General features: G+C 40.1%; 2 protein-coding genes and 1 non-coding gene across 14 annotated transcripts; 2 read left to right on the top strand and 1 right to left on the bottom strand.

Annotated features, from left to right (window-relative positions):
- The first annotated feature begins 8,854 nt into the window (after nucleotides 1-8,854).
- tha1 (threonine aldolase 1) lies at nucleotides 8,855-11,797 on the top strand. The gene is made up of 7 exons (XM_038736345.1): nucleotides 8,855-9,216; nucleotides 10,061-10,144; nucleotides 10,232-10,320; nucleotides 10,414-10,599; nucleotides 10,779-10,916; nucleotides 11,004-11,196; nucleotides 11,295-11,797. Exons 1-7 carry the CDS (start codon nucleotides 8,931-8,933, stop codon nucleotides 11,594-11,596), a joined length of 1,278 nt encoding a protein of 425 aa, XP_038592273.1. The 5' UTR covers nucleotides 8,855-8,930; the 3' UTR covers nucleotides 11,597-11,797.
- Nucleotides 11,798-12,257: 460 nt separating this feature from the next.
- Nucleotides 12,258-12,339, bottom strand: trnal-uag. The gene has a single exon. It is a non-coding gene; the product is annotated as a tRNA-Leu (tRNA).
- Nucleotides 12,340-12,730: 391 nt separating this feature from the next.
- On the top strand, nucleotides 12,731-27,103 carry eef2k (eukaryotic elongation factor 2 kinase). Of its 12 annotated transcripts, none has more exons than XM_038735605.1 (19): nucleotides 12,731-13,542; nucleotides 14,192-14,448; nucleotides 14,997-15,056; nucleotides 16,364-16,464; nucleotides 18,868-18,928; nucleotides 19,033-19,070; nucleotides 19,691-19,862; nucleotides 20,725-20,874; nucleotides 20,963-21,095; nucleotides 21,188-21,315; nucleotides 21,801-22,017; nucleotides 22,124-22,188; nucleotides 22,995-23,072; nucleotides 23,800-23,865; nucleotides 24,285-24,416; nucleotides 25,190-25,378; nucleotides 25,493-25,617; nucleotides 25,766-25,944; nucleotides 26,620-26,729. In XM_038735605.1, the coding sequence occupies exons 2-19, from the start codon at nucleotides 14,200-14,202 to the stop codon at nucleotides 26,727-26,729; spliced, it is 2,253 nt and encodes a 750-aa protein (XP_038591533.1). In that variant the 5' UTR covers nucleotides 12,731-13,542; nucleotides 14,192-14,199. The 12 variants fall into 12 exon arrangements, with proteins under 12 accessions (XP_038591533.1, XP_038591535.1, XP_038591532.1 ...); XM_038735604.1 differs by having other exon boundaries at nucleotides 12,734-13,420; nucleotides 14,195-14,448; nucleotides 21,798-22,017; XM_038735600.1 differs by having other exon boundaries at nucleotides 12,734-13,420; nucleotides 21,798-22,017.
- Nucleotides 27,104-27,751: the final 648 nt, after the last annotated feature.

Below are 27,751 nucleotides of genomic sequence, written 5' to 3'. Positions count from 1 at the left end.
TGTGTGTGTGCTAGAAGTTGCTGTTTGTACGCTTTGTGTTTGTGAGTGTTTGTGTGTGAATGTAGGTGGATGAGATTTGTTTATGAGAGTAAGACGGAGTGGACAATTACAGATAAAGGTGACGTAGCTTAAGAAACAGAAATGGTGAGCCTTCTTCCCAAAATCCAACCAGACTAATCCAGTTTTACACACAAACACACACACACAATGTCTAAATAAGCCAGCTCAGCTCACTATGACTCATTTTATGTTTCTCATAGTTGCCTGGTTAGTGGGGCTGGAATATTTTGCCTGTATCCCTCGCTCCTCTTGTGAATCTCACACACTAACAGAAAGTCTTTCCACCGTGATTCATTTTTCGGGTAATGACTTGCTGTGTCCAGCTCAACAGTTGTCAACAGCGTCCCGGGCCAAGCACAACACCCGGCCCTCTCAAACAACTGAGCTCTGGTTAGGAGTTGACACTTTGCCCCTCATAGCTTCAACATTGTGTTTTAAATGAAGCAAGTTGAAAAACAGGGAGAATGTTTTAAAAGTGAGCTGGCTCAGCTGATAACATTATGCAGTCTAATTAAAATCTAACTGTTATTAATGGTTACTTTTTTCTTTTTTCTTTTGTTTCATTTCATTTTTGAGCTCCCGCCAATGTCTACAATGTCAAGCTTATAAGGTGGAAAGAAAATTAAGGGTTAGGAATATGCCCTGCAAGGAGCAATCCACAGTGGTCTTCCAGGAAGGGCCTCCGGTTTGCTGATTATTTCTTCCAGGAAGGCTTTTTGTTGGCTGATCAGCGCTTATAGGAAAGACGTTTGGTTGGCCCATCAGCTGGAGTATTGTCACAGCCGCTTCTGATAAAGCCAGACCAGCTTCCAGGAAACCAGAGATTTACCCTCCAGCATTCCATCATTCCTTCACCATCAGCGCACAGAGAGAGACAGAGAAAAGGAGAGGGAGCAGGAGCGGTATAACAGGGACACTCATCAATAAAAAACATATGGGAAGCATACAGATAATACAATGCACTCAAAAACACGTGCATGTATGTATTTCTGTGTGTGCACAAGCCTGTAAAAACACACAGCCCTGCCCTGCACTCACTGACCAGCTCATTGTGACACACAAACACATTCAAACCACAATATTTCTCTAAGCTGGCTGCACCACCATCCCTCCTTCGCCCCCTACACATTTGAAACTTATTGTGACTAACATTATTTTCACTTGAATCATCACTGAATTGGTTTTCCCGTAACACCTGTATAGCCTAACAGATGGGTGTGCCTGTGCTATTACTGGCTGCAGAACAAAGAAGACTGGGATGCCCTGAAAGGTACAAAACAGGTTGTAAAAAGCAGTTGTAATAGATAAAGTTACATTGTTTAATCTAGGATTTGTTCTCTTGAGTTTTTTGCTCTCAATTCACAGCTGTACAAGCGTGGCAGCAGAGACGCTCATTGCCAAATGGCTTACTGTAACCTGATGGACTCAGACCAAACCCTCTAACACTCTCAGGTGTCAAACAGGACTGCATCATATTTTAAGTACTAGCATATGCACATACATATATGGTGAGTAAGAGGTTTTTGGTCATGAATTACGGCCCATGAGTTACTTACATTGATGGAAGAAATCCTCAAAACCAGGGTAATAATAAAAGCAGTAAAACGTTCTCAAGTAACAAAAGTACTCAGTTGAGAGTCGAGTTCAGTTTCAGTGTCAAATTAAAACCTTGCATCTCCAGTTTTGGGGATTTGAATTCTTTAACGTCAACTGAGAAAAAAAGAACGAAACAAACAAACAAACAAACAATAGAAGGAACGAAGCAAAACAAATGAAGAGAGAATAAAAGGTAGCATGAAGGAAGCAAGGAAGAAATAAAGGAATGAAAGCATAAGAAATAGAAAGAAAGAAATATGACGACATTACTCCTATTTTAGCTTCATTACACTGGCTCCCAGTATGTTTTAGAATTGACTTTAAAATTCTATTGATCACTTTTAAAGCTCTTCATGGCCTCTCGCCTTGTTATATTTCTGACCTTTTAGTCCCATACGCACCAGCACGTACCTTGAGATCCTCGGGCAGAGGTCTGTTGTCTGTTCCAGAGTCTCGACTGAAAACTAAAGGGGACAGAGCGTTTGCTGTCAGGGCCCCGAGGCTCTGGAACAGCCTGCCCGAGGAAATCAGGTCGGCTGAGTCAGTGAACTCTTTTAAGTCCCTTCTTAAAACATACTTTTATAGGAGAGCTTTTCCCGATCTTATTTGACTTTATTTTATCCCTTTTATTTTATTGTATTTTACTAATTTTATATTAAATTTTCATGCTCTTATCTTTTTTTTTGTATTATTCTTTACACTTGTTAAAGCACTTTGTAACTTGTTTTTGAAAAGTGCTCTACAAATAAGGATTATTATTATTATAAGCAATAACGATATAAAGACATTTATGAGTATAAAAACTTAATTCTTAACTTTGGAAACAATAGTTTGACAAAAACATCCTTACTAAAGGTCTACTTTCTAGCTTTTTCTAGGGCTTTCAACCACATCCCCAGGTTCTCCAAAACAGATGAGTTTGCAAATTCCAAACAGGTCTCACGGTCTTCCTCAGCAGACGGCCTTAATGACTTTGAGTATTAAACTCCCTCCAATGAGGAAGACTTAAAAATCTTATAAATGGACCTTAAGTCAAGATTATTTCATTTCATATATATGACATGATATATGTAAACATCACTAATGGATGTTTACATATTTCATGTCATATAAAAACTCTTCGAGTAACTAGTAACTGCAACCAAAAGTTAGGGAAATACGCTTATTCATTTCATTGCCAAAAGTTAGATGATGAGAAGAACAATACCACTCTCATTACTGTATGCTAAATATGTAGCTACCACCAGCAGCTTGCTAACTTGGTTTAGCATAAAGACTGGAAACATAATAAAGTATAGATAACAAAATATGTCTACAAACACCTATTTTTCCCAAAATGTCAAACCTTTCCTTTAAATGTTGTGGTGTAAGAAGAATAACAGCCACACTAGTGTCTCTGTTTTGGCCTCATGATGGCACTAAATGTTCCCCAAGACTATAGCTGTGTCCAGAATTGCTCCCTTATTCACGCACGACTACCTAATAAGTAGTTTACTCTACACAGAGCTGTAAATCGAAATATCAGACACTCATGAAAATTAATTTACATCGTCACTGATATGTGTAGAGTTGCACAATGATCTTTCTCTATGTACTTCTACTGTATAAAATGACACACACTGTGTTTTCAGCAGAAAGTAGTGTACATGCCATGAACAAATTTTTTGTCATATTATTGTGAGCATTTTTCAGGGCACCAATTAGTGGGATGGATTTCGACACTAAAATAAAATGGTGGATAGTGAATATATAGAGCATTATGCAGTAAATAAGTAGGGATTTCGCACACAGCACATGATTTTCACAGTTGTCAAGATATGTCACTCTGAACCAGCCATGCCAACCTGCTGTTGGCGCTAGAGGATAAGTTACGGGATCACCAATGTCATTACGATTCATCCTCTGAGGAACATTAATACCGGTAGAAAACTAATAGTTCACCAGTAATCCAATAGTTGTTGAGATATTTTACTAATAAACACAAATTTCAACATCATGGGGCCACTGGAGGAAAAGACTGGGGATCACCAAAGTCATACATCTTCTGGGGACAATAAATTAGTGTATATAAAAAGTACATTTACACCTTATAAATATTGGAATATAAGAAGAAATGGCTGCATTTATATCACATTTTTAATAATTAAATTATTCAGTAAAGTACCCTCACTTGCAATAGCTGAACCTACTTCTGTTTACCTACGAGCACAGTATAAATCTGTCAAACACACACACACACACACACACACACACTGTTTATCCAAGTCAACATAAGCATATGAATTGATGGTAGTAGGAAAAGTGTGTGGGAGGGTGTCGGTCTTTGGCCGTCAGTCAGTTACATAATAAACATCAAAGAGACTCCACTTGCCTTGGCATTTCTTTTCTCTTCCATTGTGGTTTCCTTATTGGATAAATCATTAACAGTCTCTTTTCCCTCCCCGAAAGTACACATCCAGTACCAGCTGGAATATAAGCTTAAGATAATATAAGCTGTGATCCCCCCCCCAAAATAAAACTTTCTCATGAGTCAAAACCAAAACGGCTTATATACAAGATTTTTTACAAGGTTTTCACTACAAATAAAAAACAACAGAAGCCTTCAATTTGAACTGGATTCTGAATATGACCAGTGGCACTTTTTTGCCAATAACTGACAGGCTGCTCTGTTTTGTCTCAACAAGGATCCAACTGGATTAAACGAGTCTCAGTGCTGAGCCCTCTGCACTGAGTCCATTCAGCCATTGACCTGTCACAGCACGCATCCCACAATATTAAACAAATGGCACTTCTCAAGCTTAGTAGATGTGTGTGCAAGTGATTTCACCTTGTGAGAACAGCCCACTCATTAAACTCATTAAAGACTAATCATTTCGAATACTCCTTTTCCTGCAAATGTGTAGACACACACACACACACACACACACACACACACACACACACACACACACACACTTCACTCAGTTTTTTTTATTTGTGAAGGATCACATTTGTTCCTGAAAGAAGAAAACAGGGGGTCCGCTGTGTGTGTGTGTGTGTGCCCAGCAGTGAACAGCATCTGAATGCAAGAGCCAATCAGAGAGCTGTATAGACACTGAGCCCCCCAAGTACGCTGGTTTATAGGGCTCAGCTTCAGAGAAGTCACATGACTTCCCAGAGTGAGAGAAAGCGAGAGAGAGAGAGAGAGACACAGGAGTGGGCAATGTGGGAAAGGAGGATGAAGAAGAGGAGGAGGAGTGAAAAGAGGGTCAGGAGGGCGACAGGATCGCTGCGAGGGGTGAATTTAAGGTTGGTAAATGAATGGAGCAGAAAGGAGGTAAAATAGAGAGAGATGCCACTGTTCTCGGAAGTGAAATTGAACAAGCTGGTCATGGTCTATAATTACAGCTGAAAATGAGAAATGACTGACTGGGAGGAGAATGTAGTGAGTGGATGAATGAAGGATGAAATGAATGAGTACACACAGGCGATCGTGGTTGCAGTTGATTACTACAGCGGATAATCTTGATGGTCTGGTTAACCCTGCCTCATACTGTCACACTATCTTCACCACAATGCTTAAAGGGACAATTCCTCTAATGGCATTAAGACAGTCAAAAAACTAAAACTACAATGGAAGTGAATTCAATTTTATTTGAGCACTCAAAGCATTTCATCCTTTGTGTCTTTCCAGAGGCATTTTTCCGGTTACTATGATCCATAGATGTTGGTGTCAAGAGATTTCACTGGGACTATTTATTTAGTATAAAGTGGTTCCAAAGAAAGCTGCTGAAGCAAGTTCTGTGAAAACAAATGATACTGTTTTCAAAATATCAGTTTTCACCACTCATACAACCCCAAACATTCGCTTCCATAGAACTGGGGTGGAGACTGAATAATATTTTAAAACTTAAACACAACTGCATGGCCAAAAGTATGTGGACGCCCCCATCATGTCTAATGAAGGGGACTCTTAATGTTACAGCATACAGTAATACTTTAGACAACAGTGTGCTTCCAAACTTGTGGCAACAGTGTGGGGAAGGCCCTTTCCTGTTTCGACACGACAATGGCCACATTGTGCAAAGTGAGGTCCATAAAGAAATCTGAGATTGGTGTGGGGGAACTTGACTGGCCTGCACAGAGCCCTGACTTCAACCCCATCAAACACCTTTGGCATGAACTCGAGTGCTGTCTGCGAGCCAGGCCTTATCGCCCGCACATCAATGCCCGGACTCACTAATGCACTTGAGGCTGAATGTGAGAAAATCCCTGCAGCCAAAATCTTATGGCAAGCCTTCCCAGAAGAGTGGAGGCAGCATATTTATACCCACATTTTATGTATGGGTGTAATGTTCAGTTGTCACACAGTGTATATACATGGTTATCTGTTTTTTGTTATTATTTGGTTGAACTTAGCCTTTAAAATGCTGAAAATGGGGCAGAGAGGACTACCCCATTTTGGAAAAAAAAGAGAAAAAGAAAGAATTTACACCATGAGCATCGTAAGTGTAATGCATCTGTGTGTGCGTGTGTGTGGTTAAGCATGTCCACATGGCCCATGACATATGAAGAGGAGGGGGAGGTGTGAAATGTGAAACAGCTGTTACTCTTGTTTCGCAGGCCCTGGTGTCGACACCTTTACACTGTGCACAGGGAAGAAGTGTATGTGTGTGCCTATTTGTGTGTGTATGAAAAACCTCATTTGAGGGAAGGCTTCCCATAAACACCTGTTTTGTTCCGGTTAATATCTCTCGTCATGGTGAAGAAATTATGGCCTCAGTGAAAGAGGAGAGAGAGAGAGAGAGAGAGAGAGAGAGAGAAAGGGAGGGAAGGAGGGGGTCACCTCCATTTCCCTCCATCTGTGAAAGAGAAGAGCTCATGTGGGATGAACACATTCGTTTATTCATTCGGCCCGTCTATTTTCGGCCCAGTGGGTTTATGGTTATTGGAAAGGCGTTGCCGTCTCGCTCCTTCCCAGAAGGAGTCAATATTTCTCCCTCTCCTTCATTTCTCCCTCTCTGCCTCTTTTTCTCTAATTCAATATTTTCTCCAAAACACCACTCTCATCCTCCACGCACAGGCAAGGAATGCTGGAAGGCATTTGAGAGAAACAAAACACACGAGCAAAAACACAACGCGCGCACCCACCCCCACCCCCACACACACACACACACACACACACACACACACACACACAGTCAAAAGTGTGAGGTTACAAAACGCAGTGCCAACAGTGATCCCGGAAAAACTCTCCAGCTCAGGACATATCCCACTATCTCCATCTTATCTCAGTTATCCATCGCTGCTCTGTCTTGCTCACAGGCGCATCTTTATCTCTCTCTGTTCACGGCTGTTGTGGGGCTCTCGAGACCAACTGTGGCCTTTTTATGGTGCTGATGTTTGCTAATGACTTTTAATGACGACTTGTTATGGCTCATAAAACCTGGCTCTGTTACTGGCAATATCAACTTTAACTACAGCACGGTGCGGTCCTGATAACACACACGGGGACTTTTATCGAGTGATTTAAATCAGACAAGACAGCATGAGTATGCACGAGGGTGGGAAATGTGTGCGTGGAGAGGGAGTTGAACCATTTGTGGGTCAGAAAGAAAACAGTGGAAGGAGGAGGGAGTTGATTTGTAAAGACTGCACCTCCCTCGTAGCCTAATCTCAGTCCACGGTAGATAAATTCACACAAGGCTTCACCTCCAAATATTGACTTAGTCCCAGAGACATGAGGGGAACTGGGTTTTATTGCTGACACAAATAGAGGGTTGGATATAACCGGTTGAGTGTGGGCTTGAGCACCTCCTCTCTCACTCTCTGCAGAAAGATAAATAGATGACAGCGGGTGACAGCAAGGTAGAATTAGCCTAACAGCTCAGTGTAGGGATAAAGGTCGAGCCAAAAGCAGGTTTGTGACCCCTGAAGAATCTGAGGGTGTCACAGTTATTTCAGAGCATATGTGACCACAACATAGCGTAAACACAGCATACACACTGGCACAGGAAGAGACAGACACACACAGATGCACAGAGACATATATGTTCATGCGTGCCTCACTCACTAAGTTGGAACAATGCAGGACATGGTGAGAGTTAAAACTAAAATGTACTGATTGTTGGAAACAGAAATAATTAATTTTACTGTGAGAAAGTAAAGGAATGTATCTGAGAATGTTTTGAGAGAAAAGCAAAAAATTAAGACAGCCATTGTGTCAGCGCAAGATGATCCATTTCTATCTGAATATTCAATATTCAAAACTGAAAAGAAGAAAAACACATGAAAATATTGTTTCCATTGTAAGTACCCCCCAGTACACCAACGCTTCACATGAGTATCTGAATATACACTAGAGCTGCAATGATCAATTAAACAACTTTTTTGATCCACAGTTAATCTCCACCTGTTTATTTCCACAATGCCTTTATTCTTTATACTATGAACATTTGCACATATAATTTTCTTTGTTTTAATCCCTGTACAGCTCCTCATACGATATATTTTTTTTAATGTAAATTCCTGTTGTTATTATTTAGATTACCTTTTTGCAGTTCTCCTACTTTAAATACAGACTGTTACAGACTGTTATGCACAACAACACCAAGACTAATTCCTCTTTATGTGAAAACCTACTTGGTAATCAACCAAATCAATGATTTGATGGTTCCATGTTCTCAAATGTGTCAGTTTTTCTATCAACTCAGTTTTACATCATGGTAAACTGAATATCTTTGGTTGGACATAACAAGACCTTTAAAGACCTCACCTTGTCTTCTAGACTATTGTGATGGTGATGATTTTTTGTAGACCAATCAATTAATCAAGATGATAAGATAAAAATGATCACCCATACAGTTTATTGGGATCCAGTACAATAATCTTGCAACAGTGTTCAGGTCTTGAACACACATTCTAGCCTGCTGATCTATTGTTATGGACTGCTTTAGACTGTAGTCACCCTGTTATTTTGTATTCAATGTTTAAATGAAAGAAATACGGTTATGTAAATGAGATTTTAATTCCCTGTATTATGTTAACAATTAGGCTACAGTTCAGAAATGACAATAGTTGCACTGGAACAGAGCATTCACATATTTTTCGGTGTTCATGTGCAGTATAATCAGCTTTATTGGGATAATGGCGCCACCTTGACGTCCACACTGCTCTGTGCACGTTGATGGGCGGATAGGTCATCCATTAACTTTCCTTGCAGTAAATGATTATCGATTACGAAGTGAACGATCCAAAGTGCACGACAGAAACACCATCAATGAACATGGTGCATCATGTCTTTGAGAAGATTTACCTGTAGGGTTTTGTTTAAATGTTTCAACCACGGTGTCGTCGCTTCAAATGCACGAGATGCAGCAGCCGCCGTGCAGGGACGAAGCTCCGCGCGGGGCTACTACAACACCGGTAAACCCAGGTGTACGGGACCGGGCGGGGCGGCCCACGTCCGGGTGGTGGACCTCCGCAGCGACACGGTGACCAAGCCTGGGCCGGGGATGCGGAAGGCCATGGCGGAGGCCGAGGTTGGAGATGACGTGATGGGAGAAGACCCGACAGTTAACGGTTAGAGCCGAGCCGTGAGACCGTACTTCACTACAACAAGGAGAAAAGCAGGAACTAAGTTATCTATGAATAGTTAAAAAGTAGTTCCTTATAACTATTAATGACTAGAGTAGATGTATTGAAACTGCATGAGAGATAACTAATCAGAATATAATGTGTTTACTACATGTATGTTTTTTATTATGGGTGTAATGTCTATTCTGATTAGATATTATTAAACTAGTAATAAATATGCAATGATGCATCTGCATAATATCAAAGACCTGATTTACAATTTTTTTCCTTCTTTTCTTGCCACAAGATTTGCACAGACAAGTAATGTCATTACTGATGTCATTAAACATTATTTATCAAACACAAAAGCAAATTCACACAAGCTTTTATTTTAAAACGAGTCAGCAATGAGTTTTCAATTAACTCACTGACCCAATGTTAATTGACAGGTTACTGAATGATGATATTGTTTTTTGTTTGTTTGTGTATGTGTATATATATATATGTATGAATTAATTACATATTATGCACATGCACACTTTAGTTATTTTTGTGTTCCCTTAAGTAGAGCGTCTTCCTATTGTACCAAGTTAAAAAGTGTGTTGATAAAGCCTAGGAGTTATCCAAATAGTCAGGTTAATTTTATTGATATTGCCCAAATTTACTAATTTGCCTCAAAGTGCTTCACAATTGGCTTTATGACACCCCTCTAGCATAGAGAAGTAGCACGGAGCTCACTACACAATTCGAAAGTCAGAGAAGAATTTGGTTCAATGTAAATGCTTGCCCACCTGCATCTTTACTTGAGAAATGCCACCTAAACCTATAAATATTGAATGAATTTCTGCAGAGTTACAGAAAATTGCCGCTGATATGTTTCGGATGGAGGCCGCACTGTTCGTTCCCTCTGGAACCATGAGTAATCTCATCGCAGGTGAACTGAGCAATTATTGTCAGAGTCTGAATTAATAGTCTTACGAGGTCTGAATGGTCATAAATGTGTACTCATTTCATCATGCAGTGATGGTGCACTGCAGGGAGCGGGGCGACGAGATGATTGTGGGCGATTTGTCCCATTTACACATCTATGAGCAAGGAGGGAGCGCGCAGGTGAGTGGACCAGAGACCCCTGTGATTGGGCCCTCTGCATCTCTTTCCACATCATCTGCAGTGCATTCAATGTGTAATTGTGTGTTGACACAGCTGGCTGGTGTCCACGCCACCACGGTGCCCAACCTCCCCGATGGAACATTTGACATGGAGCAGCTGGAATCGAAGATCCGCCACGGTTACCCCGACCCCCACTACCCCCGTTCACGCCTCATATGTGTGGAGAACACGCACAACATACAGGGAGGACGTGTGCTGCCTCTGACCTTCCTGCAGGAGGTGTGTGTTGATGTGTTTTCATCTTGTGGTGCTCCGTAGCAAAGCTCATGCTGATAGAAAAATTTCTATATGTCGATGTGTGAAAGCAGCTGTGATACTTGCCTTACCGCGACAGAATGGGGAATACAGCTGCTCTCAACGGTTTGATCATCATTGGATGATTTATTTCCGTCTCCAAGGTTCGTGATTTAGCAGATAGATATGGTCTGTCAGTTCACATGGATGGCGCCAGGGTGATGAACGCCGCTGTGGCCCAGGGGTTGCCTCCATCTACCATACTGCAGCACACACACACCGTCAGTGTGTGCCTCTCCAAGGTGGGACTGCAAAACACAAACACACAGACGCACTTAGTGGACTCGGACATACTTCATCATACAAATTCACATTATGGTGTATAACAGGGTTTGGGTGCCCCTGTGGGAACCATGCTGGCTGGACCCCAAGACTTCATATCCCGGGCAGTACGGTGCCGTAAAGCCCTGGGTGGGGGGATGCGCCAGGCTGGTATATTAGCAGCAGCTGGGAAACTGTCTTTACTGGAGATGGTGGGAAGACTGGAGGAAGATCACCGCAATGCAAAAACCTTTGCTCGAGGTGAGTAGCTTGTATTTCTGTCTATGAAAGTTAAATCATTAACTTGCTGCCATTGTAGTCCTGGTTGTAACTACTTCTTGTTTCTTCACCTCTCCCAGCTCTGCTCGACTGTGACAGTTCTCTATTCGCTGTAGACATGGCGGCCGTGGAGACAAACATCCTGCGTTTCCGTCTACAGGACCCCAGTTTAAGTCCCGCTGAGTTCTGCGCCCGCATGGGGCAGGTTAACGAGGGAGAAGAGGCTGCACTGGGACAGGGGATACAAGTTCTCATGTACCCCCATTTTGGAAATTCGGTTCGGGCTGTATGGCATCTTGAGATATCCCCTGAAGATACCAAGCTGGCCATCCAGAAAATGCAATTTGTGGTTTCTCAGTACTCAGGGCAAAGTGACACCTGATACTTACCGAGATGTGCGGTGTGATCGCTAGGACTGATCATAGAAGATGGACACAGACTAATCTAGAAAAACACTAAAGGATGTCCAACATGGGACAAATATAACTGGAGTCACTTTGGATAGCGGACATTTTTGTATCATTACTAATTTAATTCAATTCAGTTGTCTGGCAATTCGTATTCATTAAATTTGATAAACCACTTTCTCTTGTTTTGTTCTTTGTTTATATTTTTAGTGTAAGTATTTTGTGAAGTATATTTTACTCACTATTTTACTTTACTTTTTATATTTTATTATACTTTTATCAGAGAAATGACATACAACAAAGATCCCCAGCTGGACTTGAACCTGGGATGCTGCAGTTTATGGTTGGTGACCCAACCCCTAGGCCTATTAATTGGAAAACCGTCTGAATATGAGCAGCACACCACTATCTGTTTTCTTAATCTCTATCTCACTATGAGTGAGATTTTCTGCCGAAATATTTGCAGTAACCCTACTGCCACAAGATGGCATTACTGCTATGTAGTGTATTTTGGTAGAAACGGACAAGAGGAAAAGCCTTTTGTGTGTTGTCTATCTTATAAACGTTTAAACTAAATCTATTCAGGGGTGTATGTGTGATGTTGTTTATCGCTAGTATTTGAAGCAAAAATTATGCTGGCAGCGGTGGGATTCGAACCCACGCCATCGAAATGACTGGAGCCTAAATCCAGCGCCTTAGACCACTCGGCCACGCTACCACACTCCTATGGAAAGAGGGACCTAACAATTTATATGATCTCATTTTCAGCAACTGACGTCTACAATGTAAGTTGCTGGTTATGGCGAGTGCCGTACAGATTAGCCGTGTTGTCCCGTTTAACATATCGTTTGTTTCATAATAATGACAGCTAAATAATGTAATGGAGGTTATCACTTTTATTTAATAATCCCCGCTAAACGTTAACGTAAGCTAACTCTACTGGTAAGCAACGCTTATAACGTCACACAGGAACGTTGGGACATCCCAGGCGAATATCTCGCGCGAGTATAAACAAAGCGTAAAATAGTTTAGGGGAGGTTACAAACACTACAAACACTGCTGCTTAGTCAACGCTACAGCTACCTTATATTGATTAGCTCCATTCATTCATATGAATGTTTTAACGTCATAGTTAAATTGTCATTAGCTGAGCTGTCTGGCGTCAACTCCCAACGCAAATTCGTCGACCTGCTGCAGATAAATCAGTTCTCTTGGCGGCTCGTTTGCCTTGTGTCACATGTTACACTAACGTTATCCCTCATATATAACGGTAGCGGTATCCAGGGTATCTAACGTAACAGCACATGTTTTTTTTTCTACACAGCTAACTTTATTTATTTATTTATCCATACTACCGTTAGCTTAGCTGTAACGTTAATTCATCAATTGCAAAACACGAGCTGCTTTCAAATGCTCCTCCATTGTCGTAACTACCACTTTCGCGCGTTTCTGCTTTAAAATAACAACACTGACCATTTTTGTATTTAGTGTTTATATTTTTAATGCACAATGGTGAAACTAACAGTTAACGTTAGTTTAAATTGACTCGAAAGTCTTTTTAGATCGCGATAGACTCCTCGTTCACATCCACGTCCGTTTATGTGCATGTGCTATTTCCTGAATGTAGCAGGAGGCAGGGCTGTGGCTGTCACAAAACACTGTGCTACGTGCAGAGGTCCGACGTCGCAGTGGTGGACGGTAACAAGATACACAGTCCGCTGCCAGGCAAGTCCCCGGACCTTCAGGATACACTGGAGAACCAGGACCGAACCAGTCAGGTCTGGGAGGAGCTTTAAACGGTAACTTAGCTCCTGCGATCCAGTGTGTTTAGCTTCTGTGAGACGGAGGAAGACCGAGCTTATTGGCTGCACTATCACAGTCTGTCAAGATAAAGCGATTAAAGGTGTGTCCAGGCTATAAGGTTGGTTGTTTATTTAAACAAACGCGCATGCATCTAACAGCAGGTGACAATAGAGCAAACATAAGTTAATAGTTTTGGAAATCGTATTGAAGCATGCTGTAATGTAATGTACTACATGGTTGCTGCAGCATGATTTCTATGGGAATTTTTCTCAACAGGAGCAGGAACTTTATCGTGCTTTGTTCTGCATACAGCTCCACCTGACAGCTGTCAACTCAAAGCCACAAATACTTTGGACACAGTGGAGCAGATTAGTGCTTTTACTTGCTGATTTAAAATATATTTAGTGAGCTAAATTGCTTGATACTTACCATGCATTGCTTAAAATCACAGGGCAATATTATTATTATTATTATTATTATGATTATTATTAGCGTAAAAAATTTATGTTGATTGCCTTTTGTTTTATGCATAGTAAGTTTGGTATCCAAGTTTCAGCTACTTCTAAGATAACAAATACATTTCTCACATATGGCATTAGGTGTACATGTTGTGTAGCCATGCTGCAGTGTTGTTGTGAACACATGTAACATGGCTGCCAGAGATTCAACTCCAAACTGTCTTTATGTGGCTCTGCTTTCCACTCGATGCTCGTGACTGCCCTCTCAGTCCACTCACACTCCTGTCTCCTCTCTTGTCAACACTTCAGCAGACATCATGGACGATGACCTGATGTTCAGCATGGACGAGGAGGGCAGCGCCAAGAGACCCCCCGTCCAACGAGGTGCCCCCTGTAAGCGGGCCTCTTCCCTTAGTGACGCCAACGCCAGTGATGACGATGACGAAGACCACTTCATCTGCCCCATCCTGGACGACTCCGCCAAAGAAATCTGTCACTACCTGAAGGATCTGGTTCACACCCGGCAGCTGTCAAACTCTCTTCCTAAGAGCAACTTCATGTTCAGGGTGAGACGTTGCCACTGCAACATGATGCAAGGTGCACAGAGAGGATAGCCGAATGGAAAGTAAAGGGAAAAGTATCAGCAAATGTTACAATCAAGTGCTGGAGGATTGCAGAGTCGTGTATTTAGTGTTTTGTGCTCATGCACCATAAACACTGTTGTGCAATTTTCTGCCTTATAAGGAGAGATGATCCGTGCATGCCTGCACATAAAGTCTTTGTGCTGTTTGTATGTGTGTATCAGTTTATTGGAGTGGAAGGCTATAACTGTACTCTCTTAAGAATAGGAAGTACCAGAGAGTGGTTTTCACCTCATGTGATTAGGTTACATTTCTCACACATTCTTAAGTGCTCAATTCAGTGCAGAATGCTTCTTATCAGAGCCATTGTGCGCCAGTCATCTGGCCTTTCTAGTATTTGTGTAGTGTTGTTCTTTAAAGCATCAAGGCATTTCATGTTATTTAAAGTATTTGAGGATGCTATGTGAATGTTAGATATTTTCTTTTCTGGTTGTTAATGAAAAGCCATTCGTTTTCTTCACCTTTCTACATAGAATGAAACAGAAACAGTGGCAGAATCTCGGTCGTACAAGGTTTTGTCTGAGAGCGCACGGGTACGTTACAGATCAAATTATATATTTTATTTCTCTCCATATTCACCAGTGACCATCTACACCTCCCTTCTTCACTCTGTAATTTACTGTCCCTTTCCATCACTGCTTTGAAAAGTTTCGTTTTACTTTTGCAACGTACTTTCCACTTTTTCTCATTTGTGTATACTAATCAATCCCTTCCTTCAGACTGTGTTCCTGTGCTTTAATTAATCTACACACAGCAGAAACACAGCAGAAATATTATATTGAAAGGTACATTATATTATAGATGCTGATGCTTTAAGACTGTTTTAAAAGTGAAAGACATTGTATTTTGGGCGTAGCTGTGCATTTTAGTATCACACCAGGCATTACCATTTAATCCTTAAGTCTTGTGATCAGGCTGTGATATTTGTGACAGCATAGAGAAGTTGTATGTTCCTGCAGGAGAACGAGGTCTGACGTAAAATGTGTCGCCTGCTCCTCGTCACAGACGTCACGCTCACTCGAAAACATGACCCTCCGTATTTCTCTTCATGTAAATCCTTCGCTCTAAATATAAATATGTCTAGCTTGCCTGCTCTACAGTGATCAGTGGCATACGAGGGAGACGTGCTACTGTGCAGTATGGGATGGGTCAGGGTTTGGGTTACTGGAGCTGGCTTGAATTACTAGTGACACTTGATTCATGGTTCCTACTATCTTTTGAAAATGGCACAAGCAGATGGTCATCAATCATCACATGATGGACACATTAATTTTTAGGTATCAGGAAATTATTTAAGTTATTATGGAACAGGACACTTTAGTTGACCCCCACTTTATACATTTAGTGGGAGGCGTGCCTCTTACTAAAAACCTATGTACTATTTCATAATAAATTCATCAGTTAGTTTGATTTACATGAAATTGTAAGGAGCGTGTGCTTTCTTCCTGGTTGAATATGTTTGAATTTATTTGCACACTAAACAAGTGTCATCCTAAGAGCAGGCTCTAGTTTACATTGGTGTGACCCTGATGCTAAATGTTCTGCATGTAAGGTTCCCTAAACGTAATCTGATTAAATGCAAATACTTTAAAGAATTAGGGGAAGCTGTTCAATGTTGAAACTGTGAAATTGAATTTGCTTGCTACTTAAGGTGGAAAAAGTGACTGTTGTGCGGAATGTGCACAAAATCAACTTGGAATTGCCTTTATTGTACAAATTTTATAAATTTGCATTTAATGGCTTCCTCTCCTCCTAGCGAAACATTTTGTGAAATTGACTTTACCATTATATTTGCACAAAACACTGCAGGCTAATAACTCATGTTTGTTCTTTGTGACAGGATGCATGGAAACATGCAATTGAAAAGGCCAAAGCCATGCCCGACCCCTGGGCACAGTTTCATCTGGAGGACATCAAGACAGAACGCTGCATTCGTTACAGGTATGAATAACTCTGCATAGCTATGAATTAACAGCGGTAAAAGATATTTTCCATACCGCATCATAGCGGGAAAAGCACAGGGGAAACAAACTTGGTTAAGTTGTCTCAAGTGTGTCAGTAAAAAGAATATTTTGAGAACTTTAATTTGAATAAAAACTGAATTAATTGATGTTTTAGTCACATGGGGGCAATGCAACTAGCTGTAAACACAACACGGACACATGATCACTTTATAAAATTGATTTTGCAAAGTCTTTAGCAAACAGTTGCAACATCTTGCTCTTCAGTTGCTACACGCTCCCACTATGTTCACAAGCTAGTCACTAACTTTCTTGGTGTTGAGCAGGTAGCATTCAATGAGTTTATCAGAACTTTTTTGTAACTGAAAACAGCTGACTGCTGCGGCCAAAAACAGAAACAAAACTGTTGAGTTCTGGGCTGTAAAACCAAATAATTAGATGTAAGACGCTAAAAGACTCTAGTGCTAAAAGCTAAGAAGAGTGGGGCGATAATTCTCTGCAGTTTCATCACTACGGGCGACCACTTTAACATTACACAAAGTCACCTGACTCTTTGTTGTTGTGAAAATATTGACTACTTTTAAAGTATTAAGCTGCAACATATTTTATTATTACTTGACACTGAGCTTAGCCTGCAATGGTCTAGAAGTGTCATTAAAGTGGCAGCACGATTCACCGTTTGTGCTTATGTTTTCCAACTGTTGACAAAAAGTGGGAAACACTTATGCAGAGTTCTCAGAAGTTGGCACCGTTACAGTGAGGCAGCGGTACAAACTGAATGGGTGTGGTCAAAAAAGCAGGAGGAAAATAATTTATTTTCCTCTGTGTGTGTGTTTTAGATCTATTACATAACAGCTGGGACTTGACCACGGGGGTGGGGGGGATTGTCAGGAGTTTGGATTTACCCTGGCGATCTCTTTTCATGTGCTAATTTTACCCACATGTAACCTCACTCCTCCTTCCCTCTTTTAAGTATGAACCTGGTGGAATTAATGTCATGACACACTACGTTTCCAGGCTGAAGCAGTTTGTTGGCAGAAAAGAGTGGTGATTAGATTTTGGATCTGGAATAGAGCACTGTTCTTTGAGTGGAGAAAGGGAGCTTTATAGTTTCTAGGTTAAAGGCACTCAGCTTTTAGCTGTGAAGACTTGCAGCTGCACCTACACTTCATGCAGTATTCATTAACTCTGGACACACCCCTGGCAAAGCCAAACAGACACACTGACCCAGATGTACAGTGTGTACACATACATTTGTATTACCATAATGATTGTATGAGTTCAATCAAATCAAAATATCCTGATGTCCAAAAAAATGGGCAATAATGCACAGACAATATTAACTTTTCTTTGGAAAGACAACACACGAAAAAACACCCAACTTTTTGTTTTAGTCTTGTTGTTTGTTGAAAAGAAACTAGATGCTTTATATGCCTCCGTGATAACAATTGATAATGGACTGTTGACAGACAGACTCCCTCACAGAGGGCAAAGAGTAACTTGGCTAACATGATCAAGACTGGAACGTTGAGAAAGAGTACTGGTAAACAGCTCAGTGTTGTAGACCATCCGGTGTGGGGATTTGTGATGTAACAGGTGGAGAACAAAAACAAGACCCATTTTCTCCCCGCAGAGCAGGGTCAGGGTTCTGCTCTGTGACGTAAAAAACGCCCCGCAGATGGTCTCTCAGCCTCTGCTTGAAAGGAGGTGCTGTTTTACAGAGCCTCAGTAGACTTAAGTTTCCAAAACTATTGATAGAGATTGTGCTGAATTTTAATCTCTTTATTTATTTTTTTCTTCAATCGTGTATAAAAAGTCAATAAAAAAATGGCCATCACAATTTTCCCAGAGCTTGTTTTGACTTGATTTATGCAGCCAACAGTCCAAAGCCCCAAAGATTACAGTGACATCAAGTTAAAAAGCCGAATAAGCTAATGTTTGATTAAAAGGTTAACTGATTATCAAAATTGTTGTCGACTGACTAAATCGAAAATTGATTAATCATTTTAGCTCTAGAAATAATCACTATTTGGTGTCTATCTTTACTTTCAGAATCTAACATGCTAGGCTGACAATGAGAATGCTAACCAACTATTGAAATAACCAAAGTTATTGCAATTCATCCTGACGGGAACATGAACGTCTGTACCAAATTTCATGGCAATCCATCCATAGTTGTTGCGATATTTCACCCAAAGCCACAAATGTCACCCTCATAGTGGCCGCTATCCCTAGAGCATGGCAAAAACCACACTTTTCTATGTGTTTAGATTTGCTTTAGATTTGCTTTGCTGTGGATTCAAAGAGCATCAAACATTTTGGAAAGCCATATTTGAGTGAACGCAATCTATATTTTGACTTGATTCACTGTCCCTCTTCGCAGGTACAATGCCATCACAGGAGAATGGGCTCAAGACCAGGTCCACCTCAAAATGGCTGCCCAGGTATCACTGCTCTCTAGAAAAATGATTGTTTTGCAATTATTTAAAGAAAAACAACAGTTTCTTATCTCGTATCTAACTCATTTCCTCTGCTTGGTTTCAAACAGCCATTTGGGAAAGGGGCCATGAGGGAGTGCTTCAGAACGTAAGTTTAGAAACAAAGCAGAGGGATATGTCTTTCTTAGATTTAGCCTATAAGTAGTGCAGGTCAGCATTCCTCACATATCTTACTCCAACTTGGGAGGATTGCTGCTCTGTAGTTTCAGAGCCAAAGATGGTACTGAGAATATCTCTCTGACTTAGCTATATAAAGTCTTCCATGGTGGCACTGGGGATTTATCTTTAACATTATTGAGTCCCTGGATGGTTGCTATTTTCGATAAAATGGAATTTAAGCACACTCCACTGTGTTCTGGCTTCTGCATGACGTTGCAGAATGAAAGAGTTGTGTTGTCTATGTTCATGTTATGTGGGAAATGTTAAAGAGAGGCATCCATCAACCCCCACTGGTTTGTAGTGTCCCACAGAAAATTCCACTCTGACAAATATGAAAATAAGTTCCCAGGTCTCTACAAGTCCAAACAAGTTAGAGGGAAAGGAACGACTTATTGTTTTCTGTTTCTTGGTTACTTTGGGCACATCTGACATCACTTCTAATTGATGCTGATCAAAAGTTATAAAAACTGTGGGTATATGTATATGTATATGTAATTGAAATTCTACTCACTACAGTAGTATCTTACTCTTATGCTTTTTTCCCTCCAGGAAGAAGTTGTCAAATTTCTCACACAGCAGCAACTGGAAGTCAGCATCTAATTATGTGGCTAAGAGCTACATGGAGACCGTGGACAGAAATGTTTATTTTGAGGACGTCAGGCTGCAGATGGAGGCCAAACTCTGGGGAGAAGAGTACAACCGCCACCGACCTCCCAAACAGGTACAGGACATAATACTGACAAAATCAGTGATAATCCCAAAATGCTTAGAACGCATGGCTACACAATTCCTTGTTATTTTGATAATGGAAAATAATTTTAATTTGATTTATGGCTGCGACTACTGATTTTTTTTCATTATCCCTTAATTTGAGAATTACAAGGTTATTTATGTTTAAAAAAGTAATGTTATCAAAATAGTAGTCAGTTGTTTTTCTGTCAATAGACTAATAAGTGATTTGACTAATCATGTCAGCTCTACTTAACCTTTAAATCTGTATATAGGGTTGGATCTGAATCAAAAACACAGTCATGGGATATAAGTGTCAGTAACTTTCGAGAAGACATCAAAAATGATTTAAAATGGCTTACCTCATTATTAGGAAATACATTAAAAAAGTTCCTGGATCCAGATCTGCACAAATAACTAATCCTCATCCATGTGGCATATCTTTCTATAACATTTTATTTATGTACTAGTTTTTGACATAACAACAGACAGACAAACTGAAAAAGTAATCTTTGTGGTATATTTAATACACTTTAATTTAGTGTTTGCATTTCATCATTAAGACTGAAGACTTTGGTGTTGCCACAACTCTCATTATTTCAGCACAAAAAAAACTATAATCGCATCATTATCTAAGGATTGTAAACAGGAATGTATTATTTTCAAGAGAGTATCAGTATCTGGCCAAGCGTGGTCAATATATTAGAATTGTGACATATGTTCATCTTTACATCTATATATAAATGTTTGTCTTGCTATTTTTTATCCTTTTTCATTCTTTTTCTACTTCTGCTTTTCCGCAAGGCACACTTAAAGCATATACCAGCTGTTATTTATCTCATCCTTATCCTCAGGTGGACATCATGCAGATGTGTGTGGTGGAGATGACAGACAGACCAGGTAAACCTGTCTTCCACCTGGAACATTACATCGAGGGCAAGTACATCAAATACAACTCCAACTCCGGCTTTGTGAGGGATGACAACATCCGACTCACTCCACAGGTAAGTGACGTCACCTGTTGGTATTAATACGTGTTCAACAAATAAATACTTAATCATCTTCTCCGTTAATTCATTTTGTATCCATCAGGCCTTCAGTCACTTCTCTTTTGAGCGATCGGGCCACCAGCTGATCGTGGTGGACATCCAAGGAGTCGGAGATCTCTACACTGACCCTCAGATCCACACAGAGACGGGGACTGACTTTGGAGATGGAAATCTCGGTACACTTCCCTTTCATACTGACAAGCTGCTGCTAGATATTTGTTTAGAAAATTATTCAACAAGCTCCATTTTGATTATGCCTGTGTTCCAGGTGTGCGAGGCATGGCATTGTTCTTCCACTCCCACCTGTGTAACAAGATCTGCAAGAGTATGGGCCTGACGCCTTTTGACCTTTCCCCTGCAGAGAAGTCCCAGCTGGACTGCACCAACAAACTGCTTGTAATTTTACCATTTTAATAAAAATAAATATAGTGTCAGCCAGGGCCAGAAGTCAGCAGCAGGTCATGGTACAAATAACCTGGAAAGTTCATAAAATAATAATAAAGAAAATGGGGGAAAATGTCCTAAAGAAATAGAAGTAAGATTTGTTGGATTTCACAGTTGCCATATTTAGGCATGAATGTGACTCCCCTGCTGTGGGATCTTATTTCCTGTAGGATACTTTGTTTTTGATAAGACTGAATATGCAGCCTAAAACAGTAGAGAGGAAAGAAGGAAACAGCTGCATTCTGCAAGCGCGATGAGTGTGCCACAATATGACTTTAACAAATTTTAACTTTAATAAATCTTGTGATAGAATCACAGCAATTTCTAAGAACTGCTACCTGCTCTTAGTATAATGTTTTATGCTTATTTTAAGTGTATTATTCCATCTACTGTTGCTTTTTTCCTTGAGAAAGATTAATCTTGTTTTATTTCAGAAGTCTGCCCAAACAGTGCTGAGGGGCTGTGAGGAGCCCTGCGGTTCTCCTCGGGTTCGGACCCTGTCTACAAGCCGGGCACCTCCGCTGTTATCCCGTCTGTCTGAGACGTCATCTGCAGAGGAGAGCATGAGTGACGTAGATTCAGTTCCCTGCTCCCCTCTCATCTTCCCCTGCTCCTCGCTTCCTGCACATGGATCTATGGCCAAGTCCCCTGTCGGTATGTGCATGAACACATTATAACGTTCTGCACATCTGTAACAGCATGTATTATATAGTTAAACGTGGTGTCTGTATTTGTTTTGTATTATTTCTACATTTTACAGGCTTATCTTTTACTGGAATGTACGAGCAGGAAAGACTCAACAGTAACAACACAGGTGATCACAAGGTGAGCAATCACTCAGAGAATGTGACTCCAAAAAGCACATAAAAATGACGCTGTGTCACATTTTACCAAATTTTCAGTAAGTCAGTACGGTAAGAGCTCCATGTCTGAATTTAATCCTAAATCTTTAATGTCAACATTAAAGTCAAGTTGTTTATTTTTTATTTTGTTACATTCATATCTATTAAACAGATATAGATAGATAAGATTAGATTATATAAAATCTAGTCAAGAGAAGCTGAAAATATATGTTGAAGTCATCTTCATCCATCAATTAAATACAATAGCAACATTTTTAGTGCAAGGGACTCAGTATGCTCACCATTTGCATGTAGGTCATATTGTCGACTGATTGGATGATCAACTAAACTTCAGGTCAAATGTAAATAAAAGGGTTAGTGTGTGGCTGAAGTCTATTATAGTCATAATAAAAAACTAAGTCTCAAGGTGGTTTACCTTGTAACTTTGAAAATGAAGTATAAAAAAGATATATAATAAAATGGGATAAAAAGCATAAAATAAACAAACAGAAAAGATACTAGAACTTGATTTTTTTTTGGTTTAACCCTGAAAATAGTGATTTGCAAAAATCTAGACATGATAATATAAAAGCTTGAATGACCTTCTAAACATCAGTGTGGGAAAGGAAACACCCTATTATTGTGATATTCCACGGCTGGAGGAAACATAATTGGAAAACCTCTAAGATGGCTGAGTCCTGATTTGAGTCACAAGTCCACCTAACTGCAGGACTTTCACACAACTCACAAGTCACTAAACAGATATTTTTATTGAATTTCTGCCTGTAGGAATCTGATAGCGGTGGTGACAGTGGCTACCCCAGCGAGAGGAGGAGTGAAGGCGACCCAAATGACCATGTAGACGGGGTAAAGATTTACACTTGACTTTCATTTAATTTAATTTTGGCCAGACCAGGATTTATTTCTGTCAAAAAGATACAGAGGAAGTGGTTACGCACACATATCCCTCAGTTAACCTATAGATAAACAATGCCAATAACTCTATTTGTGTATACCCGACATTTTAAGTTGCATATTAAGTGGCAAAATATATTTTTGATGTTATAGCTGATTGAATAGTGTATTTCTAGTGTCCAAATTAGATTTACAAGTAAAAGATTTGTAAGCATACTCTGGCATATTATCTTGAACAAATAAACACATCCATTGTTAATAATTATTAAACGCTGAGATAGACTTCTCTTGTTACTGTATGTAGTTCAGTCTCCTGTGTACTTTAGTCCTGACAGTAGCTGTTAGTATGTTAACATTTCCTCATCTCTACATTAAGTTTGACTGTGAGATGTTCTGACAGCAGGTTTTATAATGCATGTTTTATAATCACGTAGGCCCATCATCGCTACCAAAGACATTATTCTGAGTCGGATGAGGACAGTATCAAACGGGTAAACAAACAAAGAGACAACAGTGTGTAAATGTCTTATCATACTCCTCATATTCCTCCTCTAATTTCATCCTTGTTTCTACACTTTGTCTTTTCCCCTTTTTTTTCTCATCATATGCTTAACAACGAAAGCCATTCTTCACCTTTCCTCTAATTCAGCTCCTCCTGCTCTTTGTGTTCCCTCACTAGAGGAAGATGGTAGCTCCTCCAAGAGTCTCTGCAAACTTAAGTTCATACAATTCTCACAACGAATGGGTGATTATTTGCATGGAGGCGTGAAAACCAGGTGTTTCCCTGTGCAATGTTGTGCAAATTACAAAATGACATTTGGAACTGAAACACCATCTGCCTCTGTTTCACCAACTCCACCATCTTGCTAACAATTCTCAACATAATAACTGTGTGTTGTGTGTGTGCTCCTGTTCCCATGAGTTACATGTTTTTGCATTCAATGAGCGACAATCCAACAGGGATGTACTCCTCCAGCTCCGAGCTCAAGGCTGATCTCTGTTGTTTATCAGTTCTAATTAAAGCAGACCTTTCTGGATGGGTACACCCCTGAGAGTGGAGTGTGATTTCCTTTCTTGTACTTGATTCACCTTCAACATTTTTCTGATTACTGAGGTAACATTCTGTCTCCATCTTGTATATCTTGACTGTCTTTTTCTTCTCAGTTGACAGAGGATAAGTGGAGCTTCTACCATTCGTCTCGCGCTCATGTCCACCGACCTTCCTGCGTGGCCACTGAGGTGGAGCGACTCAACGCTTTGATGCAAAAGAAGATCGGCCAGTCGATCCTCGGAAAGGTAAAACATCAGAGTGGTTGACAGTAATAAACATGATATATGTGACTGCAAAATGTTTTTCTGATGGTTTGCTGGCCAAGATCAAGAGCTGGATCATTCTTACCACCATTCGTAAATTCTTTACATGTTTTTGCAGCTGTGAGTAGCCGTTTTTTAAGTAAGCATGCAGACTTTATTGAGTATAACATTTACTGTGTGAACACAAGCTCAAGACCTGGTTAGAATAAAGTAGTATAGAATTTGGACACAAAGTCCTGCTTGTTCCTGTATCAAATCAAAGTTGGACACCCATAACAAACAGTTTAGGCTGCAGTTTGCAAGTCAAGAAATTAAGGGAAAATACTGAATTTGGAGGAAATGGTGAATGAAGGGACCAGGCTAAAGAAGACTCTGTAGAAAGAGTTAAGATGTGAGCTTACTAAGAGTTCAGGTGAACTTCCTTCCTTTTTTACTGTTAAGACAAAAAAAGTATGTACTTGCACGTTGGTAGATTACAATTTTTACCTCTATCTGCCATTTTTGGGCAATTTTTATATATAATTTTTTCTCCTCTGCTACATGATGTTTATGGTCCCAAACAAAATAATCCTAATAGGAGAGACAGGCATCAGTTACACAGAAGGCAAATAATCGGAATCACTGAATACTTTATGATGTATAGCTCCTGTTGATAACACCTGGCCCAGACTGGAACAGAATCTGTCCAACCTGTCAGGACAGTCAAATCATAAATATACTCAACTTAAGATCTGCTAATCAATCCTCCTTCCCAGGTCCACCTGGCGATGGTGCGGTACCATGAAGCGGGCCGTTTCTGTGAGAAGGATGAGCAGTGGGATCAGGAATCGGCCATGTTCCACCTGGAGAGAGCAGCACTGTGTGGAGAGCTGGAGGCCATTGTAGCCATGGGACAGTGCTGTCTGCAGCTGCCTCATCACATACTGCCAGACATGGAGCTGGAGGTAGCATTCACCTCATTTAGCCCTTTTTTCTTCACCTGATTTGACTTTGGTTTTGTACTGTATGCTCCCTTTTACATCTTTTTATTTATTCTTACATCTTTGTGTTGTTGGCAGGATAATGCTGGAAACAGGATGAGAGGTTTTAAGTATTTGCTGCTGGCTGCTGAAGCTGGTGACAGATCGTCTATGATCATAGTGGCCAGAGCCTTTGATACTGGGATCAATCTGCCAGTTGACAGGTCAGTGAAGATTATATTGGAGCAGTCTAAACTAGTCCATCCTGGTCCAACAGTCTTGATAATACTGCCCCCTAGAGGGATTTCTAGAGATTTTCTATTAATTTTACAATGTTTGTGTGTTATTTGTTTTTACTTCTCAATTATGCAGAAATCAGGACTGGGAAGAAGCGATTCGCTGGTATGACAGTGCATTGAACATGACAGACTACGATGAGGGAGGAGAGTTTGATGGGACGCAGGACGAACCCCGTTACCTGCTGCTGGCCCGAGAGGCAGAGATGTACCAAGAGGGAGGCCACAAACTCACTGCAGACCCACAGAGAGCAGGTTAGATTCCATGGCTTAACAGTGCCAAATATACCGGAATATAACCACATAATTTTAAGGAATACTCCACTGAAATCTGTCTTTTGAGTATTAAACACCCCACATAGGCTTGAAATGAGGCTCCGAAAAGTTTTTAACTTTCTCCTTTATGGAATCTGGTCCATAGAAATTTCTTAAACCACTCCTGCAGCATATCTATGCTACTAATCCATATGTTCAGTATTTGTCCAAACACACAACAGTTTCTGCACAACATGGCTAAATACACACTTTCTGTCAGGCTGATAGCTCAGAACCTCAAAATTATTAAAAGGAAAGCAGCACATCTTTACATTTGTGATGCTGGAACTATGAAATGTTTTTGAATGAAAAACATCTTGAAACATTATCAAAATAAATGTTAATCATTTCAGCTATACTTGTTTATACTGTTGGGTAGCTTAATTTGGCTCTATGGCACAGAGGAACAAGATATATGAGGCTACACAGGTAATACTTGTTAGTAGGATCATCAACATATTTCAGTTTTTTATTGGATTTGTTGACAATAAGTAAATGTAGAATACCAATAGCCTTATCCTAACAGTGTTTGTTGCTGATTGTATGTTTCCAATTAAAAGCCATTCACTGATGCAGATAATTGTCTCTAACATCTCATAACATCCCTCTGTACAGGTGACTTGTTTACAGAAGCAGCAGAAGCTGCCATGGCGGCTATGAAAGGTCGATTGGCTAACCAGTACTATATGAAAGCTGAAGAAGCCTGGGCGCAAATGGAGGAGTAATTCTGGATTCACATTTTTATCACAAAAAGGCCACGGGAGTTAATGTGTCTGACTGTTAGTCAGGCCAGTTTACATATTTGTATTCTCTGCGTGTGTGACTTCAGCCCTCTAGGATCGGGTATAGGTGTCCAGGTTTCTATTTTTATTTCTATTTTTATTTTTTTTTTCATGTTTGTGAAATGACTTTAATTCCCTCTCTGATGACCTTTTGGCTAAGTGAATGTTGTATGAAAGAAAAGCTCTTAAGAATCCAAACAAACAATGTTTACTGACTTTGACCCAAATGTTAACACATTTCTGTTGGAAGAACATATGTAAAAATGCCTGGAGAATAAAACTGTAAAATAAAGTATGCATTGCTTTTTATGGGTAAACACTTGTCATTATTCGTTCCTGGATGTTATCTCTAGTTGACGAGCTCTGTAACTGAGACGATATGTTTTCCAGTGAGAGATGTAAACAAAGTGGACTGATTCCCAAACCCCCACCACACGATGTCTTTGACCTCATATTACACTATAAACTTAATAATTTTTCACACTTCACAAGCATTTTGCAATATTGACTGTAAAAAATATTGACTTTTTCGAAACACCATTAAACAGTTGATCTCAAATCCGAAACACTTGAACTCTAATTCTGAACATTTGTAGATTTTGTCACTCATGACACAGTACCCTAAAAACACAAACAGGTAGCACCGCATTATGAAACAAAAATTAATATGCTACATTACAGAAATGCTGCAAATGTACTTAAATATTTTTGCACAGTAATCCAAAATGCACTAAATGAAACTCAAGTACTTCCAGTAATGTAATACTAACAGTGGTGGAACCAGAAGTATTCAGATCTTCATTACACTGTAAAAATAATCTGTTACAAGTTGAAGTCCTGTATTGAAAATGTTAAGTATAATCAAGAAAATGTACTTAAAGTATGTCCCCCTTTGATTGTTACATTATCATATATTGTATCATTAGAGTATTATTACTCTAAAAACAGGATTTTATGTTGTAGTT

Source organism: Micropterus salmoides, unplaced genomic scaffold (genome assembly GCF_014851395.1).
Source record: "Micropterus salmoides isolate LMB-PRFRI ecotype aquatic unplaced genomic scaffold, ASM1485139v1 Ms_hic_scaffold_21, whole genome shotgun sequence".
Classification (NCBI taxonomy): domain Eukaryota; kingdom Metazoa; phylum Chordata; class Actinopteri; order Centrarchiformes; family Centrarchidae; genus Micropterus; species Micropterus salmoides.
This window is presented reverse-complemented; position numbering and strand designations above follow the sequence as displayed.